Source organism: Bufo gargarizans, chromosome 3 (genome assembly GCF_014858855.1).
Source record: "Bufo gargarizans isolate SCDJY-AF-19 chromosome 3, ASM1485885v1, whole genome shotgun sequence".
NCBI lineage: Eukaryota > Metazoa > Chordata > Amphibia > Anura > Bufonidae > Bufo > Bufo gargarizans.
Window position 1 is genome coordinate 441,048,171 of NC_058082.1, and position 22,507 is coordinate 441,070,677.

Genomic DNA, 22,507 nt, shown 5'->3' on the forward strand with positions numbered 1-22,507 from the left:
CATGTTCTTTTTTTTTTTGCGGAATGGAAATAAGGACATACGGAAACGGAATGCACACTGAGTAATTTCCATTGAAGTGAATGGTTCCGCATACGGTCCGCAAAAAAACGGAACAGACACTAAAAGAAAATACTTTTGTGTGCAAGAAGCCTTACTTGAATAGCTCAGCTGCAGTACCCCAGAATGGTCACTATGTGGTGCACAGAACTATAGATTCCAACTGCATACATTGATTCCTTCTAGAACTGTGGCTGTGTCACGATAGGTAGGTAAGCGGGGAAATAACCAAACACAGGAAAACAAACAGAACAAACGACTAGGCCCAAAAGCTAGGGAGAAAAGGGTCACCTCTTTATGCACATGCCCTCGTGCCTAAACCTAAACACCCTAGGCAAACCCTAAGCAGCAGGGAAAAGGGAAGAGACAACCTGCTTCTTCAAACCAGGAGGAAGCAAGCGTCTCCCTAGAGGCCTAGACAAAGCACACAAAGGGGAATAACGGACAGGACTTATCTTGAGCAGAGCTGGAGCAGACAATCCACCACACATCAAGAGCTCCCAAGAAAGAACTATAACCCGCACAGGCCACTGGGGGAAGGAGGGATAAATAGCCACACTAACAATGAAACCCAGTACACCTGAGGGAAGGTGGACACAGCTCAAACCCAAATCAAAACAAACAGAGAAGTCAAACATATGCAGCCAGTCTGACAGACCTCCACACATTCACAGGGCAAGGCGTGACAAGCTGCCGGTAACAGCTGGTCGGTAGGGGTGCCTGGTCTTGGTGCCCTACCAGTCTAATATTGATGTCCCATCATATGGATAGGTCATCAATGTCTTTTAATTGTGTTTATAAAAATGTAAAGGGCGTAGGGTCCTTGAACCCCTTCCCGACATGTGACGTAATAGTATTATGTCACATGTCAGGTCTTTAAAGATCTCAGCAGACACCTGGGCCTAATGTCCGCGACCGGCAGTAATGCCGATCGCAAACCTTTAGCCTCTCAGATGGTAAACTTAACCATGGCATATGAGCAAGCAATCGTATGATTGCTTGGCATAGGTCCCTTCGGGAACTATAAATAAAAAGTGTAAATAAATATATAAAGCACTTAAAAAATATTTAAAAAATGTAAAATCTATAAAAATTTAAATCACCCCCCTTCCCCAAAATGAATAAAAATACAGTACATAAACAATAAAAAAATAAACACCATGGGCATATGCGTTTGAAAACACCTGTACTATCAAGATCTAAAAATATTTATCCCATATGGCAAACGGCGAAACAAAAAATAAAGTCAAAATTGGCAATTTGACAATTTCTGCTTCACCTTCCGCAAAAAATTAAATAAAAAGTTATCAAAGTCATACACACCCTAAAATGGTATCGATGTCAAGTACAGATCACCCCACAAAAAAGGAACCCTCACACAGCTCTGTACACATAACTACAAAAAAGTTATAGGGGTCAGAATATGGTGACGAAAAAAAAAATGTTTTTAAGGTTTTTCGTTTTTTCAGTATTAAAATGCAAGACAAACTATACATATGTGGTATCGCCATAATCATACTGACCTGGAGAATGGAAGTAACATGTCAGTTTTAGTTTAAAAGAGCATGTGGAACGATTTCAGAAAAATGTTCACCAAAGGAAGACTGGGAAAACTTTGAATATTAATTAGAAAATTTATTAGAATTTTAAAGCTGTTCTCCAGGTTTTTAATATTGATCACCTATACTCAGCATAGTTCATCAATATCAGATCAGCGGGGGTCCGACACCCAGAACCTTCCCCCCCCTGATCAGCTGTATGAAGAGGCGGTGCACGCAGTGAGCAGAAGCCGTCTCCCTTCTCTCTTCCTGTTTGCTGCACTATGTCTATGGCAAAGCAGCAACGAGCAGGAAGAGAGACTGAGACGGCACATGCACACTGTGCGCGCCTTCCCTTTATGCAGATGATCACCTATACTCAGCATAGTTCATCAATATCAGATCAGCGGGGGTCCGACACCCGGAACCCTCCCCCCCGATCAGCTGTATGAAGAGGCGGTGCACGCAGTGAGCAGAAGCCGTCTCCCTTCTCTCTTCCTGTTTGCTGCGCTATGTCTATGGCAAAGCAGCAACGAGCAGGAAGAGAGACTGAGACGGCACGGGCACACTGTGCGCACCTTCCCTTTATGCAAATGATTGGCGGGAGTGCCGATTGTCGGTCCCCCACCGATCTGATATTGATGACCTATCCTTAGGATAGGTCATGAATATTTAAAAGCCCGGAGAAGCCCTTTAAAGAGTAGAAGGCCACCAATCAACCCACAAATAAGCAAACAATTGTTGGCTAATCGGATCATAAATGGTAACTTTTGTCAGCAGCACATTGTTCAGTGTAAACAAGAGATGTGCTGCCATAATATTATCAAAAGATTCAGAAAACCTGGGGAAATCCATGAGCACAAGTTTATCTCCACAGCCTCTATTTTTTTTGTATGCATCTCCTCTCAACACAGGTATGCTCCACAATATTCTCTTTTTTCCTCCATTAGAGGCTGATGTTAAAGTTTTTTCTACATCCTTTTTTCTGTCAGGACCGCACCTAGCAACATTTGTTATGGCCTGTTAACTCCTTGTGCAGGTCACATACAAAAAAATGCATAAAATACATTTTTAAGGCCACTTTCACACTAGCAAATTTTCCATGAGGGTGCAATACGTGAAGTGAACACATAGCACCCGCACTGAATCCTGACCCATTCATTTCAATGGGTCTGTGTACATGAGCGTAGTTCTTCACACATCATTTCTGCATTGTGTGAGAATAGCAGCATGTTATGTATTCTGCGTTTCTCTAGCAGCCCTGGCTCCATCGAAGTGAATGGGGCTTCAGTGAAGTCCATGTGCAATGTGTTTTTCACTGAAGGTTGCTAGGAGATGTTGTTTGTAAGTCTTCATTTTCTTTTCACCTCATCAAAACGCATTGCACCCGTGAGGAAAAAACTGAAACACTGAATGCAATTGCAGACAAAACTGACTGAACTTGCTTGTGAAATGGTGCGAGTTTCACTGAACGCACCCTGAGCCAATCAGTATCGCTTGTGTGAAAGAGGGAGGCTTAACCCTTGGAGCAGTGAACCACTGCCGTAGCAGTGGGACACAGCATCTTCTCTTCTAGGAATATTGCTTGTTTAGGAGGAAATAGAGTGACACGTGGAAGCACCATGCAGTGCCTACACCCTTGGAACCTTGTGTTGCCTGTGCTTGAGGCCTTATGTAGAAATAAGGGAAACTTAATGGGATTGTCTCAGTAATGATAATAGGGCATATGGGCATTATAGAGGGGAGACCCCCATGCACAGTTTCTGTATAAGAATATTACAGCCCAGTATGGTGAGATTTTTAGGTCAGTGTATGGCTATAATATTAAGCAACTGTAGGATGACATTTTATGGAGACCATATGGAAACCTTTAGTGCTGTATAAAACAAAATGAATCCGGGTGACTGTGATTAGAAAATCCCTTTACTATTTTTACATTTCCTTTAGTCAGACTGTTATTGAACGTCATCTCTGTACTTTTATTGCAGAGTGATAAATGCTGGAAAAAGCCATCACAATGAAGACCAGGCATGTTGTGAATTTGTAGCTGCCGAAGATACCTGTAAGAAATATAATAGTTTACCCAGTGACCAGAATTTAAACACAGATTTACAAACAGTCTGCACGGTAAGTGTTTTCAGAAATAATAACCATTTAAAATCATTAACTTTTACAGACGGGTTAATTTATTTCTGACATTTCATGTTGGCCATTCAGATAATATATATTCTCCATGTGACCAAGAAAAATGATATAGTTGTGTGGAGACAAAATTAATAGGTCCAACGTTATGAGTCAGTAGACGCTAAGGTAATACTTGTTTAGATGCCGCGTTGCCTGTCTTGAAGTACTCTAGTATTATGTGACAGCTATTTCATTACTTACTTTTATCTCAGACAATTATCCAAACAGACTCTTTCCACCAAATAAGACTCTTAGATACCAAATAAGTGTCCACACACATCAGATGGTTGTTGGCCAAATCTTCATTCCTCTGACAGCTATTCCAACTCCCACATATTATATTATATTCAAAGTAATAGCATAGTATTATCAATGTGGAGAGGGGAATAAGAGGTGTCTGGCAGAGGCTCATCTCTCACAGGAACAAAGGATCCAACATACCTGATAATTCTTTCTCCCGATTCGCCATCAGTATAAACACCCACATAAACATTGCATAGTCGGTCCTTCAGACATCGGCAAGATTGGCCAATTTTCATGTAATGTGTATGGGCTCTTTAAGAAAAACATGAACCACCACAACAGTATCCTAAAGGTTTCGTTTCTGTGGTTACAGATGTAACAAGGACTAAAGGTGCCTAAACACATTTCACGTGTTTGGTGGAGTCCCAGCTCTACACTGAAGGGAAAAAAGAATAAACATGCCCATTCCTTTATCCCCCATCAAATACAAAATAGGGAAGTTGGAGCCTTATGTTAAATGCTAATTAAATATGAATCACCATTATACTCAAGGCAATGCCAGTGTTTCCCATGCTTTAAAAGGATCCCTTCCACAGTCTGTCTAAGCAATAATGTCCATTCGGTTCCAGTTTGTTTTGGTCTGCATTTCATCCTGCTGTTTATGGATACAGCTCTTGATTGTTTTCCTGACCATCTTCTGCCTGCTACCTGCATTGGCTTCCACTTATGACTGTACTCTGCCAGCCTCGATCCTCACTGAGAAAGTTCATACCTTCTTGCATGAGTTAAGGATGTAGAACAAACAATCCCTTAGACTTCGTTCTGTGGTTTAGGCCAATGTTAGTTCCATTAGTGACGTAGTGGGTACACATCTCTAGTTGACCATGGTTGCACTCAGATTGCCCCCCATAATGATGCCATCCACATTTTCATCAAACAGCCTCAACAGCATATGCCCCTCATGATGTACCAAGCAGAGTGCCCCAAATGTCTTCCCATTTACTAAGTGCTGTACTCCTCTATAGTAAGCAGTCACTAACAAGTAACCAGCTTCTTTTGGGACAGTGCTACTGGCAAAATCATGTCATGCCATCATGTATCATGGCCACTAGAAGTGCAGCATTATTGAAAAGTATTTCCTAGTATATTATCAATAATATGGGAGTGAATCATTTCTTTTTTCTATACTTCAGGTCGGTGATGGAGTCAGTTTCTATTACTGGGCACTCTTTGATGGCCATGCAGGATATGGGTGTGCATTGACTGCATCAAAGCTCCTTCACCTTCACATTTGCAATCAACTAAGAGACCTTGAACATATTCTGCTGCAGACTACAGCCGCTCCTCTGTGTCTGGACCCTGATACTAAGACTAGACCTGAAAATGTTTTGGGCACGTCAACTCATGAGAAAACAAATCCTCCTATGGAGACAGCAGTTCGCTACCATCTAGAAAAACAAGTGTTTCCTGAAAGTCTTGTCATTGGCGCACTAGAAAATGCTTTCAAACAAATGGTAAGATAAAAATACTCCTCACTACAGGGCCAAAGGTACTTTTATGGCTCTAAGCTTGACGATATGTTAGACGGGCCTTTTGAGTGGGCCTTTTGGCTTATAGCTTCAGTCAAAGAATAGAGTAAACTCATAGGTATATGTCAGCTTGATTACAGAATAAAACAGCCCATCAGTCAGTGCTGAGAGGGGCGAATTCTTGGTATTCTTCGTTAGACTCCATTAGCCAAAATGAGCAAAAATCTTTTTGTCTATAGCATTAATAGCCCAGAGGACCTGTCTGTATATTATTCTGCCCTTGCATATATGCTTTGCTAATACAGACGCATTTACTTCATGCAGAAATTAAGCAATGGGATGATCTGCCCTATGTCACACTAAGATAGTAATAAATTACATCACAAAAAAGGAAGTTAGATGGAAGGAACCATATAACTGTTGAAGGGAGCATGTCATCAATGAAGACTATATAATCAAAGGCATACACATAAGAAATAAGGCGGCACCCCTATATCAAAACATAATTCCCTTTATTGTATTACAAAAACAGGTACATTATGCTAAAACACTTAAAAACAATAAAAATGCAAATAAAGACAGATCCCAATTCCTAATAAAGTCCAGGATCCTTACATTCAAATAAGGCCAGCATTCATCAAACTAGCACAAAAGTGGTAATAGAGTAAGAGCCATCTAAATAAAATAAAAACATGTGGGCTACCCAAGTGATGCCCCTGCAAGTTGCCAAGTCAGTATGCACAGTGGGTGTGTGTCATGATGATGTGTCGATCACATATGTGTGCCGATATACCAAATGTTGGCAGGGTCAGACTAGCCCACCAGAGAATCCTCCAGTGGGCCCAAGCTCTGATACAAAAATGGGTCCCTTGTAAAACTGGGCCTCCTAAGGCCTTGCAGAAGAATATTAGCTGGCCTTGGACCATATAACCACCAGATATCCTATTAAACCTTATTGATGATAAAGTCACTCAAAATAATTTCCTCTGGGGCCCCATTGAAATTCAGTCTGACATTGAATGTTGGGGATGCATCAGAATATCCAATGCATGGCAGCAATAATTGTATGGCAATTTTCCCTTACCCTGTTTAACCCCTTTTGTTTTGAGATATAAATTGCACAGGTTTTGAGTAACACATGGAGTAGCACTCGCAATACTAACAAATCTTAATTACCATTAAACAATGAAATAAAGAGGACAACCTCGTTGTGGAAAAAACTTGGCCATGGTCCTTTAATAAATGAATAAATGATATTCATTGTACAGAACCATTTAATAAAATACTGATCTAACTTGTTCTTCAATTAACTGACCATGTCCCACCAGCGAAGCTGAGTGACTAACCCATTCCTACTAAGGCTACTTTTACACTAGCGTTTTTGCTGGATCCGGCAGGGTTCAGCAAAAACGCTTCCGTTACTGATAATACAACCATCTGCATCCATTATGAACGGATCCGGTTGTATAATCTTTAACATAGCCAAGACGGATCCGTCATGAACACCATTGAAAGTCGATGGGGGACGGATCCGGTTAATATTGTGTCAGAGAAAACGGATCCGTCCTGCGCCGCATCCCATGACGGAAAGAAAACCTCATTAGAAGAAGAAAACCGCAGCACTCCAACTTCTCAATATATTTCAGTGTTTATTCCTCACCCAACATGCAACATTTCGACTCCAATGAGTCTTTGTCAAGCACAGTGCAATACAACAAATTACACTAATTTATACACATATCACCTAAAGCTGATTGGGTAGGTGGGATATTGTAACTATCCTGATACACATGGAGCACGAACACCGATCAACATGCCAGATGCAGCCATGAGCCACACACAAGCAGGTCTCTGTATGGTCCCCTACAGTCACATGTAAGTGGAGGATTTTATCACTATACTGATAAGTATTCATGAATTTGTTTATTGTGTTACACCCCCTTATTGTCCTTTTGGTAAGATAGCGAATCAGCAATGGGGCGAGGGGTTGGCACTCTAGGGGTGCACCACCCACCCAATCAGCTTTAGGTGATATGTGTATAAATGTGTGTCATTTGTTGTATTGCACTGTGCTTGACAAAGACTCATTGGAGTCGAAACGTTGCATGTTGGGTGAGGGATAAACACCAAAATATATTGAGAAGTTGGAGTGCTGCGGTTTTCTTCTTCTAATTTGGTACCTTGGGGACCCAAGGTCAGGATCTGGCACCGCCACTAAATGGACTGAGTGAAAACATCTCAACAGGTAGTGCTGTCCTTCTTTTTTCTTGTTGCTGGAAAGAAAACCTCAGCATTCTGCAGTTTGCCCTCCGGTATGAGAACGCAACCAAACGGAACGGAATGCATTTTGGAGCATTCCATTCTGTTCAGTTATGTTGTCTCCCCATTGACAATGAATGGGGACAAAACGGAAGTGTTTTTTTCCAGTATTGAGACCCAATGACAGATGTCGATACCGGAAAATATTAACGCTAGTGTGAAAGTAGCCTAATAAAGGACCATGAGATTCATGGGAGGGTGGTGGGACGACGTCTTGCAGCTTGGTCTTCTTCCACGATAGATGAGCTCCGGATCACAGGTGCCTCAATTTATACAGTGCCTTGAAAAGTATTCATACCCCTTCAACTTTGCTTTTCATGTTACACCCAGAAACTTTACTGTATTTCATTAGGTTTTTATGTGATAGACCAACACGAAGTAGCAAGTACTGTATGTGTGAAGTGAAAAGAAAATGATACATGGTTTTCAAAATATTTAAGAAATAAAAATCTGGAAAGTGTGGCGTGCATTTGTATTCAGCCCCTTGAGTCAATACTTTGTAGGGCCACCTTTTGCAGCAATTAGGCTACTTTCACACTAGCGTTCGGGGCTCCGCTTGTGAGTTCCGTTTGAAGGCTCTCACAAGCGGCCCCGAACGGATCCGTACAGCCCCAATGCATTCTGAGTGGATGCGGATCCGCTCAGAATGCATCAGTTTGGCACCGTTTGGCCTCCGCTCCGCTCAGCAGGCGGACACCTGAACGCTGCTTGCAGCGTTTTCGTGTCCGCCTGGCCGTGCGGAGCCAAACGGATCCGTCCAGACTTACAATGCAAGTCAATGGGGACGGATCCGTTTGACGTTGACACAATATGGTGCAATTTCAAACGGATCCGTCACCCATTGACTTTCAATGCAAAGTCAGGAGTCCCCATCAGATCGGAGTTTTCTCCGATCCGATGGTATATTTTAACTTGAAGCGTCCCCATCACCATGGGAACGCCTCTATGTTAGAATATACCATCGGATTTGAGTTACATCGTAAACCTCAGATCCGACAGTATATTCTAACACAGAGGCGTTCCCATGGTGATGGGGACGCTTCATGTTAGAATATACTGAGAACTGTGTACATGACTGCCCCCTGCTGCCTGGCAGATGCTGCCAAGCAGCAGGGGGCAGACCCCCCTCCTCCTGTAATTAACTTATTGGTGGCCAGTGCGGCCCCCCCCTCCCTCCCCAGTATTAAATATTACCAGTGCGGCGGCCTCCCCCTCCCTCCCTCCCCAGTATTAAATATTACCAGTGCGGCCTCCCCCTCCCTCCCTCCCCAGTATTAAATATGACCAGTGCGGCCCCCTCCCTCTATATTTATTGGTGGCCGGGCCAGTGCGGATTCCAAGTATTGTGAGCAGTGCGGCCTCCCCTCTCCCCCCCCTAATTAAAATCACCCCCCCCCCCCATCATTGGTGGCAGCGGAGAGTACCGATCGGAGTCCCAGTTTAAATCGCTGGGGCTCCGATCGGTTACCATGGCAACCAAGACGCTATTGCAGTCTTGGCTGCCATGGTTACTTGGCAATAAATACAAGCATTATACTTACCTGAAGAGCTGCGATGTCTGACCGGCCGGGCGCTCCTCCTACTGGTAAGTGACAGGTCTGTGCTATAGGCAATGCGCCGCACAGACCTTTCACTTACCAGTAGGAGGAGCTCCCGGCCGGTCAGACATCGCAGCTCTTCAGGTAAGTATAATGCTTGTATTTATTGCCAAGTAACCATGGCAGCCAAGACTGCAATAGCGTCTTGGTTGCCATAGTAACCGATCGGAGCCCCAGCGATTTAAACTGGGACTCCGATCGGTACTCTCCGCTGCCACCAATGATGGGGGGGGGGGGGGGGTGATTTTAATTAGGGGGGGGAGAGGGGAGGCCGCACTGCTCACAATACTTGGAATCCGCACTGGCCGGCCACCAATAAATATAGAGGGAGGGGGCCGCACTGGTAATATTTAATACTGGGGAGGGAGGGAGGGGGAGGCCGCACTGGTAATATTTAATACTGGGGAGTGAGGGGGGGCCGCACTGGCCACCAATGAGTTAAATACAGGAGGGGGGGGGGGGTCTGCCCCCTGCTGCCTGGCAGCATCTGCCAGGCAGCAGTCGTGTACACAGTTCTCAGTATATTCTAACATGAAGCGTCCCCATCACCATGGGAACGCTTCTGTGTTTAGAATATACTGTCGGATCTGAGTTTTCCGAAGTGAAAAATCAGATCTGAAATAAACAGTTATGCAAACGGATCCGTTCTGAACGGATGCAAGCGTTTGCATTATAGGAGCGGATCCGTCTGTGCAGACACCAGACGGATCCGCTCCTAACGCAAGTGTGAAAGTAGCCTTACAGCTGCAAGTATTTTGGGGTATGTCTCTGCCAGCTTTGCACATATAGAGGATGACGTTTTTCTTTGCAAAATAGCTCATGCTCAGTCAGATTAGATGGAAAGTGTCTGTGAACAGCAATTTTTAAGTCTTGCCACAGATTCTCAATGGGATTTAGGTCTGGACTTTCTAATACATGAGTATGCTCTGATGTAAACCATTCCATTGTAGCTCTGGCTGTATGTTTAGGGTCATTGTCTGGCTGGAAGGTGAACCTCCACCCCTCAAGTCTCAAGTCTTTTGCAGCCTCTAACAGGTTTTCCCCAAGGATTGCCCTGTATTTAGCTTGATCCATCTTCCCTTCATCTCTGACAAGCTTCCCTGTCCCTGGTGAATAAAAGCATCCCCACAGCATGATGCTGCCACCACCATGTTTCACAGTGGGGAGGGTGTGTTCGGGGTGACGTGCAGTGTTAGTTTTCCACTACATATAGCGTTTTGCATTTAGGCCAAAAAGTTCAACTTTGGATTCACTTGACCTCCTCTACATGGCTTGTAGTAAATTGCAAACAAGACTTCTTATGGCTTGTTTTCAAATATGGCTTTCTTCTTACCACTCTTCCACAAAGGGTAGATTTGTGGAGTACACGACTAATAGGATCTCTGGGCTCCTCCAGAGTGACCTTGGACCTCTTGGCTCCTTCTCCAATTAGTGCTATCCTTGCCTGGGGTGTCAGTTTAGGTGGATGGCCGTGTCTTAGTAGGTTTGCAGTTGTGCCATATTCCTTCCATTTTCGGATGATCGATAGAACAGTGCTCCGTGAGATGTTCAGAGCTTGGGTTATTTTTTTAAATAAAACTAAACCTGCTCTACACTTCTCTGTAACTTTATCCCTGAACTTTCTGGTGTGATCCTTGTGTGGTGTGATGCGATTTGAGCACTAATGTTCTTTAACAAACCTCTGAGGCCTTCACAGTATAGCTGTAGATACTGAGAATAAATTACACACAGGTAGACTATTTACTAATTAGGTGACTTCTGAAGGCAATTGGTCACACTGGATTTTTCAGATAGCGGTATCAACGTTCAGTGGGCTGAATACAAATGCATGCCACATTTTTCAGATTTTTATTTATTAGAAATTTTGAAAACCATGTATAATTTTTTTTAACTTCACACATACTTGCTACTTTGTGTTGTTCTATCACATAAAATCCCAAAAAAATATATTTAAATGTGTGGGTGTAATATGAGAAAATGGAGAAAAGTTCAAGGGGTATGAATACTTTTTTAAGGCACTGTACATCAATTTCCCACTTTAATCCTCGTCTACTCCAGTCAAACTTTATACTTTACCCCAGCAACAGCTAGAAAACCCGAACCGACCAATAAGATCGCTGACCGCCAACTGACATTTACCTGAACAGAAGAGATAAAACGGGAGGGGGGAGGATAACAAGGATACACCTATGCCCAGCGACACCACAGGGGGCCCATCGATAATTCACTATTCCCCCCTCAATTCATTACTCCTCCAGAAGCTGTATAGTAGTAATGTGCATGGAGTTTCTTAAACCCACAAGGCAACCTGCAAGGGCATCTCCCAATCCACTTCTTGGGTGACCTTTTTTTAAAAAATTTTTAATTTAGATGGCCCCTGCCACTATAATTGAACACAGCCCTTTTGATAGCAGTTGAACCCCTACTGATCACAAATGGATGGCAGATTAATATGCTATACATGTTTATGCTCAGAATATGTCTAACACAAATGTAGTCAGTGAAATTGAGTACAGTTACAATCTGACTTTAGACTAGTGTGTCATAATATGCCTGGTTTGGAGAACAGGGTGAGATTTGTCAAAATTGGTGTAAAGAAAAACTGGCTTAGTTGCCCAAAGCAACCGGATTCCATCTTTCATTTTTCAGATCGCCTTTAGAATCTGATTGGTTGCAATGAGCAACAAAGACAGTTTTACTTTACACCAAAACCACCCTACTGAATCAAATAGTATTAGGGTTATGTAGACAGACGTGTCCATTGCCGTCACCACCTCGGTATTCTATTGTGGCTTTCTGCCCTGGAAACGCATTTTCTATCATGTACTTATCAGCTGGCTCAGCGATATAATTCTGCACTAGTTGATAAGACAACAGTGGCCCATTTTTTGACAGCAGCTGCCGGATGACAACTAGGTGTCTTCTTCATCTGTAGCTGCCTAGCTGTCAAGAATGAGGACACGAGCAGGAGGTTAAATTGTCCCTAATGGCCTGGCACAACACTCAGCAATTTGCAGCAATTCTTTTTTCAAAGAATGACAGACAGGACACTACAAAAGATACAAAAGGGAACAGAGATAATTTAAAAGACATACAGCTGTATTATAATATGACAATACTGTCACATGAACTTAGATAAAACTTTCAATGTTACATATAAAAAAAGTTCTAAAGGCTTTCTAATATATTTCCACATCTATGGGGGGAATTTATCTAGCCCTGCACTTCAGAATTCTGGCTTTAAAAAGTCACAAAATAGAGCTTTTCAATTTTTTTATTTTTACACCACTCACTCCAGTTGTGAAAAGTAGGTGGGAAAGTAGGTTTGGCTAGCTATGTTATTTAGTTTCACTCCAGATTTATCAACTGAGACTTTTAAAATAGTCCCAAAAAGAGATGCACTCTAGTAAAGAGGTGGTCTACAAAAACTGTAGTAACGTACCTAGACAAAAGTGTCATAGTAAAAGATGTGCCAAATTTATCAAACATCGTGGAACATTTTATAAATAAGCCACAAATTACACCAAAGCAGACTCAAGAAAATCTGACCAAAAATTCTTCTGAGAAATCCCCCCTATGTGTTTATTCTGGAAATTTGTGTATGAAAGACGATTAATATTCATTATTTCCTTGGAATGCCAAAAATTTTGTAAATTTACCCTAATTCTTTCATCTTTGTCATTTGTCTCATGTTATTGTACTGTATAATTGCACAAGTTTTAAGGTGAATTTTTTTTTATTTTGCCCATACTTTATCTCCATATTTATTCAATTTCATATGGTGCTATATTCCATTGAATGACATTATTTTTAGGGGCGGACACCTGGATATATAGTATTAGATGGGGCATTATAGACTGGCACAATGCATGATGTTGTACGGGTGATTAACATTCTTTAAAACAATTGGGTATTTTTGGTATACTCCCACCCGATATGTTCAAAGCAGTATAAAAAAAATCGTTATTTTTAATTTTATAGAACAGGATAGTTGTTGTTTGTTATTTTTTTCTTCAAAACAATTTTTTCTTCAAAAAATTGTTGTCATTTGTAAAAACAAATGATAAAAAAATAAATCACAGGCAAACATGAAGAAGGAACTCTTTATTTCTTAGTGCACAATTTGGTACTAAGTAGCAAGATGTGAAATGCCCAGAAGCAATGCTAAACTCATGGAGAATAAAGAACAGGCCTCACCAAAATAAAAATCACAGGTTTATTGTCAGAAATTGACCAAGAAAACCTTCTGTCTGATTTGCATGGATATAATAGGTGACAATAACAGAAAGTTTTCATAGTCTAGATTAGTGGTTTTGAGCTGTTCACGTTAGGAACCAGCCTAAATGAGACACCAGCAAAACAGGGGAGAGTTAGGCCCCTTTCACACGGGCGAGTTTTCCGTGCGGGTGCGATGCGGGAGGTGAACGCACTGCACCCGCACTGAATCCTGACCCATTCATTTCTATGGGGCTGTGCACACGAGCGGTGATTTTCACGCATCACTTGTGCGTTGCGTGAAAATCGCAGCATGCTCCTCTTTGTGCGTTTTTCACGTAACGCAGGCCCTATAGAAATGAATGGGGTTGCGTGAAAATCGCATGCATCCGCAAGCAAGTGCGGATGCGGTGCGATTTTCACGCATGGGTTCTAGGTGACAGTCTATTCACTGTATTATTTTCCCTTATAACATGGTTATAAGGGAAAATAATAGCATTCTGAATACAGAATGTATAGTACAATAGGGCTGGAGGGGTTAAAAATTATAAAAAAGTTAACTCACCTTCTCCTCTTGTTCGAGTAGATGCCGGTCTGTTCTTTAGCTGTGGGCTGAAGGACCTGTGGTGATGTCAGATCACATGCTCCATCACCATGGTGATGGACCATGTGATTGGAGCATGTGATCTGACATCACCTCAGGTCATTCAGCCCACAGCTAAAGAACAGACCGGCATCTACGCGAACAAGAGGAGAAGGTGAGTTAACTTTTTTTATTATTTTTAACCCCTCCAGCACTATTATACTAAGCATTCTGTATTCAGAATGCTATTATTTTCCCTTATAACCATGTTATAAGGGAAAATAATACAATCTTCAGAACATCAATCCCAAGCCCGAACTTCTGTGAAGAAGTTCGGGTCTGGGTACCAAACATGCGCGATTTTTCTCACGCCAGTGCAAAACGCATGACAATGTTTTGCACTCGCGCGGAAAAATCGCGCATTTTCCCGCAACGCACCCGCCTCTTATCCGGGCAAAAAACATGACGCCCGTGTGAAAGAGGCCTTAGGGTATAACTACGCGGCGCTGTTGAGTACCCCATGGCCAATTAGGCCCCAGCTGCCTCTTATTTAACTAAAGAAGATTGTTAATGACAGCGCAGTATTGAAGGTAAATAAAGACAGAATGCAATGATTTGCAAATCTCATATAGCCATATTTTTTTACAAAAATAATCAGTTGTTTAAAAAGGGAAACCTTTTTCCTTTCGCAAAATCAATTAACTCATTTAGAACTTGATGGCAGCAATGCATCACAAAAAGTTGGGATGGGTTAAGAGAAGGCTGGACAAGTAAGTGGTACTAATAAAAAACAGTAGAAGAAGCCATTTGCTACTGAGTTACATGACTGGGTATAAAAAGAGCATGGTAGAGCGGTAGAGTCTCTCAGAAGCAAAGTTGGGCAGAGGCATCTGCAAAAAACTGTTTAAAAGTTGTGGAACAAGTTCAGAAAGATGTTCCTCAACATAAAACTGTGAAGACTTTGAATATTCCACCATCTACAGTAGATAATATCATCAAAAGATTCAGAGAATCTGGAAAAATCCACGTGCACATCCAGAAACGCTGCCGGTGTCTAGGCCAAAGTTCATTTAAAATTAATTTGAATTTGAAATGCTTTTTGGAAACTACGGACATCGTATTCTGCGTACTCAGGAGGAGGGGGACCATCCAGCTTGTTATCATTGCACAGTTCAAAAGCCTGCATCTCTGATGGTATGAGGTCACATTAGAGCCTGTGGCGTGGACAGCTTACACATCTTAAAAGGCGCTATTAATGCTGAACAGTATATAGATGTTTTAGAACAGGCCCAACTTGCGGCCCTCCAGCTGTTGCTAAACTACAACTCCCAGCATGCCCAGACAGCCTACAGCTATCAGCCTACAGCAGGGCATGGTGGGAGTTTACAACAGCTGGAGGACCGCAGGTTGCGTATGCCTGTTTTAGAACAACATATGCTCCCATCCAGACAACATCTCTTTCAGGGAAGGCCTGGTATATTTCAGCAGGACAATGCTAAACCACATACTGCATCCATCACAGCATCATGGCTTCACAGAAGAAGAGTCAGGGTGCTGAACTGGTCAGCCTGCAGTCCAGACCTTTCCCCAATAGAAAACATTTGGCGCATCATAAAATGAAAAATACAGCAAAGACCCAGGGCTATTGAGCAGTTAGAATCCTAAGATAAGATACAGTGCAATCTGCTGGCAGCAGGAGAGGATGAGAGATGGATATATAGAGGATCATTTATCAAACTGGTGTAAAGTAGAACTGGTTTAGTTGCCCATAGCAACCAGTCAGATTCCTCCTTTCATTTTCCAAAGAAGCCGTCCTAAATGAAAGGTGGAATCTGATTGGTTGCTATGGGCAACTAAGCCAGTTCTCCAGATAAATCTCCCCATAATTTAGCAGGAAAAGATTTGTAAACTTGTAATTTATTTAATTTATACATGTATATCTTTACTTTTCCTCACTTAAAATGGGTTTCCAGGATTTTTATACTGATGACTAGGGATGAGCGAATCGACTTTGCATAAAACTTTGTTAAAATACTGTATTGGCTCCTACTATGAGCTTAAGTTATTACTTCGCAAAGTCTCGGGTAATAACTTTAGAAATTAATTTCTACTGTTAAAAACCTTTACCAAACTCGGTTTCGGTTCCAAGTGGTACCTTGGATACAAACCCGAGTTCGGTAAAAGGTTTTTTACAGTAGAAATTTCTGAAATTATTACCCGAAGTCTTGCGAGACTTCGTGAAGTAATAACTTCAGCTCATCGGAGCAGATACATTCTAACACTGTACGAAGCGCTCGCTCCGTACAGTACTCTAACAAAGTTTTATGCGAATCGACTTTGGATGTTTCATCCAAAGTCGATTCGCTCATCCCTACTGATGACCTAACCTCAGGATAGGTCATCAGTATCTGATTGGTTGGGGCCTGTCACCCGGGATCCCCGCCGATCAGCTTTTTGAGAAAGCAGCAGCGCTCCTGTGTGCGCCTCTGCCTTCTGGCAGATTATCAAGCACAGTACCATATATTGTATAGTGGCTGTGCTTGGCATTGCTCTGCCTGCTCAAACAGCTGATTGGCAGGGGACCCTGGAAACGGACCCCACCGATCAGATACCGATCAGAGGATAGGTCGTCATTGAAGTGAAAGGGGCTGAACTGCGCCCAGGGCCTCATGCATAGTTGTAACATCACTGGCCTGCGGGAAACAGCGAGAAGGCTGCCTTCTCAAACAGCTGATCTGTGGGGGTCCCAGGTGTCCAAATCAGTAATAAAAAGGTACAGAACCCCTTACATTACAAAAAGCAGAGATATAAATGAAATACAGGTTATACTGAATCCTTTCCTGAAAAACTATATATGAATCTGCTCAGCTCCTCCTGCTCTATAACATGCTGCCTGCAGATTGCATTGCATTTTGTGGTGACAGCTCCTCTTTAAAGGGGTCGTCCGGGTTCAGTGCTGAACCCTGAACCTATACATATCCCCATTTTCACCCAGGCAGCCTCCCTGATATGAGCATCGGAACATTTCGGAGCCTTTGCCTTTTTTTTTGGAGATCTGGTGACATACTGGGCTGTCCATGGGAATGCTAGGGGGAGGCTTCCGCCGAGCAGTGTACAAAACATAAACAAACAGCCCTTGCCCTGCGCTATACAGCGCAGGACAGGGGAGAGCACCGGAACATGACATGCTCCGATGCTCATATCAGGGGGGCTGCTGGGTGAAAATGGGGATATGTCCTGGTTCAGCTCTGAACCCAGACAACCCCTTTAAGCTTTAGATGGAATAAAGCTTTAGTTTCAAAACTGCGGTCATATTCTAGACTGCAGTATTGCAAGAAGTCTAAGCAAATGGGAGAGATCGGAATCACAAACAAAACAAGGGGCTATATGAATGTGTTAGAAACACACACACAAAGATTGACCCGTGAAGCTGCACTAGAAGACAGGGATACAGGAGGGGTTATTCTTCCTGATGTTTGAGTTATACCGCTACATCACTACTTCAGTGCTTGAAGGAATACATTTATGGGGCACTCATCCATGGTTGAACAGAGATCAGTTGATGGAAAACATGGTGCAATGCTTACTTGGAATGTGGTGAATCAACTGGTACATTATATCTCTGGTTTGCCATGTGGGCGACTCATAGAGTCACCCCTTTTCTGTGTTTTCCAGATTACTGATTACTTCAAATATTGACTTTTTTGAGAACACAGGAGCAAGAATAGCAAATATTATTGACTCCATTTCAATGACAGTGTATGTGTAATTTACACAGTTTTTTAAGAAAGTAGGAGGAAATGGGTTATAAAATGTTATCCCGATGGAATCTGGTGCCTTCATAGACTTAGGCCTCATGCACATGGCCGTTCCATGCATTGGGGACCGCAAGTGAATGGGTCCGCATCCGTGATGCAGGAAGCACGCGGCAGGTACCCGCATATTGCGGACCCGCTGTTTGCGGGCCACAATACGGCCACGGCCGGGCAATGGCCGTGTGCATGAGGCCTTAACCTGTTGATTTCCCTCAACTGCTGATAATGTGGGGTTATGAATGGTTTGATTGTGCACATATTCTGGGAGATCCTAGTATTGGAACCCCAGACAGAGGTAATTAGAATGATGGCACAACAGACGAGCTATACTGAGTGACTGGGACTGAGACTTCCTATTATATCACAGTGATATTTACGCGGTATAAGAATTCTGTCCTTGGGCATCTACTAAATGCAGCAAGAGCGTGTATCCCCGCTTTGTAGAATGATCTAAGACCACCTACAGGGAAACAATAGTTAGGTGGATTGAACGAAATAATGCACATGCAAGACTTGACTTCCTCCATTAGGGAAACTGGGGTATGTTTTTGATTAGGGCTGCAACGATTAATCGATGTAATCGATTATAATCGATAACTGGATTCGTTGTCGACGAATCCAGTTATTGAATAATCGCCGATTCGTTGCTATGCGGGCGGGCGGGCGGTCACTGCATCTTTATTTTACCTTTAACAATGACCCTCCAGTAACAGGCAGAGCGGACGGCGGCGTAACGTCACTTACTCACGTGACGCACCTGCTCCGCCCACTTTATGAATGAAGGAGGTGGAGCAGGTGCGTCACGTGAGTAAGTGACGTTACGCCGCCGTCCGCTCTGCCTGTTACTGGAGGGTCATTGTAAAAGGTAAAATAAAGATGCAGTGATTAGTCCGACTGCAGCGGGGCCGGGGCTGTTATGGGGAGGGGGATCGATCGATCCACCAACAGATCCCCCTCTCCATAACTGTGCCACCCACAGATCCCCCTCTCCATAACAGTGCCACCCACAGATCCCCCTCTCCATAACAGCGCCACCCACAGATCCCCCTCTCCACAACAGTGCCACCCACAGATCCCCCTCTCCATAACAGTGCCACCCACAGATCCCCCTCTCCATAACAGTGCCACCCACAGATCCCCCTCTCCATAACAGTGCACATATCCCCCTCTCCATAACAGCGCCACCCACAGATCCCCCTCTACATAACAGCGCCACCCACAGATCCCCCTCTCCATAACAGTGCCACCCACAGATCCCCCTCTCCATAACAGCGCCACCCACAGATCCCCCTCTCCATAACAGCGCCACCCACAGATCCCCCTCTCCATAACAGCGCCACCCACAGATCCCCCTCTCCATAACAGCGCCACCCACAGATCCCCCTCTCCATAACAGCGCCACCCACAGATCCCCCTCTCCATAACAACGCCACCCACAGATCCCTCTCTCCATAATAGCGCCATCCACAGACCCCCTCTCCATAACAACGCCACCCACAGATCCCCCTCTCCATAACAGCGCCATCCACAGATCCCCCCCATAATAGTGTCGTCCACAGATCCTCTCCATAATAGTGTCGTCCACAGATCCCCCATAAGTGTCGTCCACAGATCCCCCATAAGTGTCGTCCACAGATCCCCCATAATAGTGTCGTCCACAGATCCCCCATAATAGTGTCGTCCACAATTTGTTTTAATATGGCCTTTGAACATAATTTTTCAAGTAAAATCATATAAACCTCTTTGTTTTGTAATTTTGTCGTTTTTCCCGATTAATCGGCAACTAAACAATTATTCAAATAATCGTTAGCTGCAGCCCTATTTTTGATGCATCTTGGACAAAATGGATAGAATTTCTATCTTCAGCTGCATACAGGTATAAGTCCAGGTTGGAAATTAGGAGGAAATATGAAAATTGTATAAATATTATAAAAAAAATGGTGGAATGGATTGCAGACCGATGTGGGTTTGTATAGACGTCAGATACAATCTAATTGAGTTGTATCTGACGTTGTGTTCCACGTGGAGGTGGTGGAACTGTGGCACACCTGGGCAGAAGTAACACTTTTATAGTCAATAGTACTAAATTGTGACTTTGTGGTGACATTTCTCAAACTTTATATGCCACTCTAGTGGTGTAATAAAGTCACAAATTATCTATCGACTGTGCAGTCTAAGTTTCCAAGTAGACACTCTGTGTGGTGCTGCACTTTACTGTGTGGATAACAGTGTACATAAATATATTCAATCTGTTATTTTTCCGCTCAGTTTCTCAGTTGTGTAGAGCTGACAACGTTGTCTTTCTATGGTTACAGGACACACAGATTGAAAGAGAGCGAACATCACATAGCATTGAAGGAGGCTGCTGTGCTCTTGTGACGGTCTACTTGATGGGCAAGCTATATGTAGCCAATGCTGGTGACAGCAGGTACAGCTATGTGTTATGAATAAGTATGTCACATGGTAAACAGCACCATTGCCACATATTGCAAACAGTCCTGATTTCAGCAAGTTTATACTGACCACGTAGCTTAGTACTATTGAGCAATAAGCATGAGGAAGCATGTGATGCAAATCATAAAACAAACAGTTCTAACCAGAGGTAGTTTTTATGGAAGAAGGAGACTTTAGGTTTCTAAAGCTAATAACAGTGACCCAAGAGGTGTTAGTGACCCCCATAGTCAACTAATGTATCAAATCTGGTGTAAGGGGAAACTGGCTTAGTTGCCCATAGAAACCAATCAGATCACAAACATCTTCCATTTTTCAGAGCTCCTTTGGAAAAGAGGTGGAATCTGATTGGTTGCTGTGGTCAATTAAACCAGTTTTTTCTTAGACCAGTTTTGATAAATCTCCCCCCATATATCTGCAGGGGTGACAGTACAAATCCTCCAAAAATTTGATACCTGTGAAGTGGGGCAAGCAGCTTGGGAAAAACAAATAATGTCCTGAGTATTTTCACATACATTGGGAGGATTTAGGGAGACGGAGATTGGAGATCGAATCGAATGAAGATTTATTGAAGATGTAAAATAAAATATGACTGTGGAAGATCAGTGCTGGAGAAGTAACAGAGAAGTGTGACCCTGCTGGTGATACTTCTCTCTTAGGGATTGTTCACATGAACGTAAGGGCTCCGTACCTGTGCTGCGAACCGCATACGGCCGCTCCGCAATACACATGTCACCAGCCGTGTGCATTCTGCATCACAGATGCGGACCCATTGACTTGGGGTCTGGAAATGCGGTGTGGAACGGAAGCACGGAACGGAACCGCACAGAAGCACTACGTAGTGCTTCTCTTCCGAAAAAAGATAGAACTTGTTCTATCTTTTTGTGGAATGAATGGATCGCAGATCCCATTCAAGTGGGGCTGCGATCCGCATGCGGCTGCCCCACAGTCGATGCCCGTTTGCAATCTGCAGCATGTGAACAAGCCCATAGACAAATATACTGCATACTTTTTTTTTTTAACATGAGCATTGCCTGAAAAATAAGCCATCATACACCGTTGTTTATCTTCAATGAGAAACAAAACAATCTGAGAAACAAAAAAAATATGCCTTAGCATGCTACTTATTTTTGTGGAAAAATTGAGAATATTGTCTCCCATTAAAGAGGACCTGTCACCTCTTCAGCCATGTCTGGCACAACATAGAGCTGTAAGAATACAGTTAGGTCCATATATATTTGGACAGAGACAAAATTTTTCCAATTTTTGTTCTGTACATTACCACAATGGATTTTGAACAAAACATTTCAGATGCAGTTGAAATTAGACTTTCAGCTTTAATTCAGTGGGTTGAACAACATGATTGCTGGAACTAAAGCATTTTTTTCAACTCAATCCCTTCATTTCAGGGGCTCAAATGTAATTGGACAAAATAAATAATTAGTAACATAGTACATAACATAGTACATAAGGCCGAAAAAAGACATTTGTTCATCCAGTCCGGCCTGTCATCCTGCAAGTTGATCCAGAGGAAGGCAAAAAAAACCTGTGAGGTAGAAGCCAATTTTCCTCACTTTAGGGGAATAAAAATTCCTTCCCGACTCCAATCAGGCAATCAGAATAAATCCCTGGATCAACGACCCCTCTCTAGTAGCTATAGCCTGTAATATTATTACACTCCAGAAATACATCCAGGCCCCTCTTGAATTCCTTTATTGTACTCACCATCACCACCTCCTCAGGCAGAGAGTTCCATAGTCTCACTGCTTTTACCGTAAAGAATCCTCTTCTATGTTTGTGTACAAACCTTCTTTCCTCCAGACGCAGAGGATGTCCCCTCGTCACAGTCACAGTCCTGGGGATAAATAGATGATGGGATAGATCTCTGTACTGACCCCTGATATATTTATACATATTAATTAGATCTCCTCTCAGTCGTCTTTTTTCTAAAGTGAATAACCCTAATTTTGATAAT

The 22,507-nt window shown here is 42.9% G+C and overlaps 1 protein-coding gene across 1 annotated transcript in view; it reads left to right on the forward strand.

The window, feature by feature from the left end:
- PPM1J (protein phosphatase, Mg2+/Mn2+ dependent 1J) overlaps positions 1-22,507 on the forward strand; it is an 81,611-nt gene that overhangs the window by 16,709 nt on the left and 42,395 nt on the right. The window contains exons 2-4 of the mRNA XM_044283493.1: positions 3,584-3,722; positions 5,216-5,536; positions 20,397-20,509. Of these exons, the coding sequence (XP_044139428.1) occupies positions 3,584-3,722; positions 5,216-5,536; positions 20,397-20,509 (573 nt within the window). The remainder of the gene's footprint in view (positions 1-3,583; positions 3,723-5,215; positions 5,537-20,396; positions 20,510-22,507) is intronic.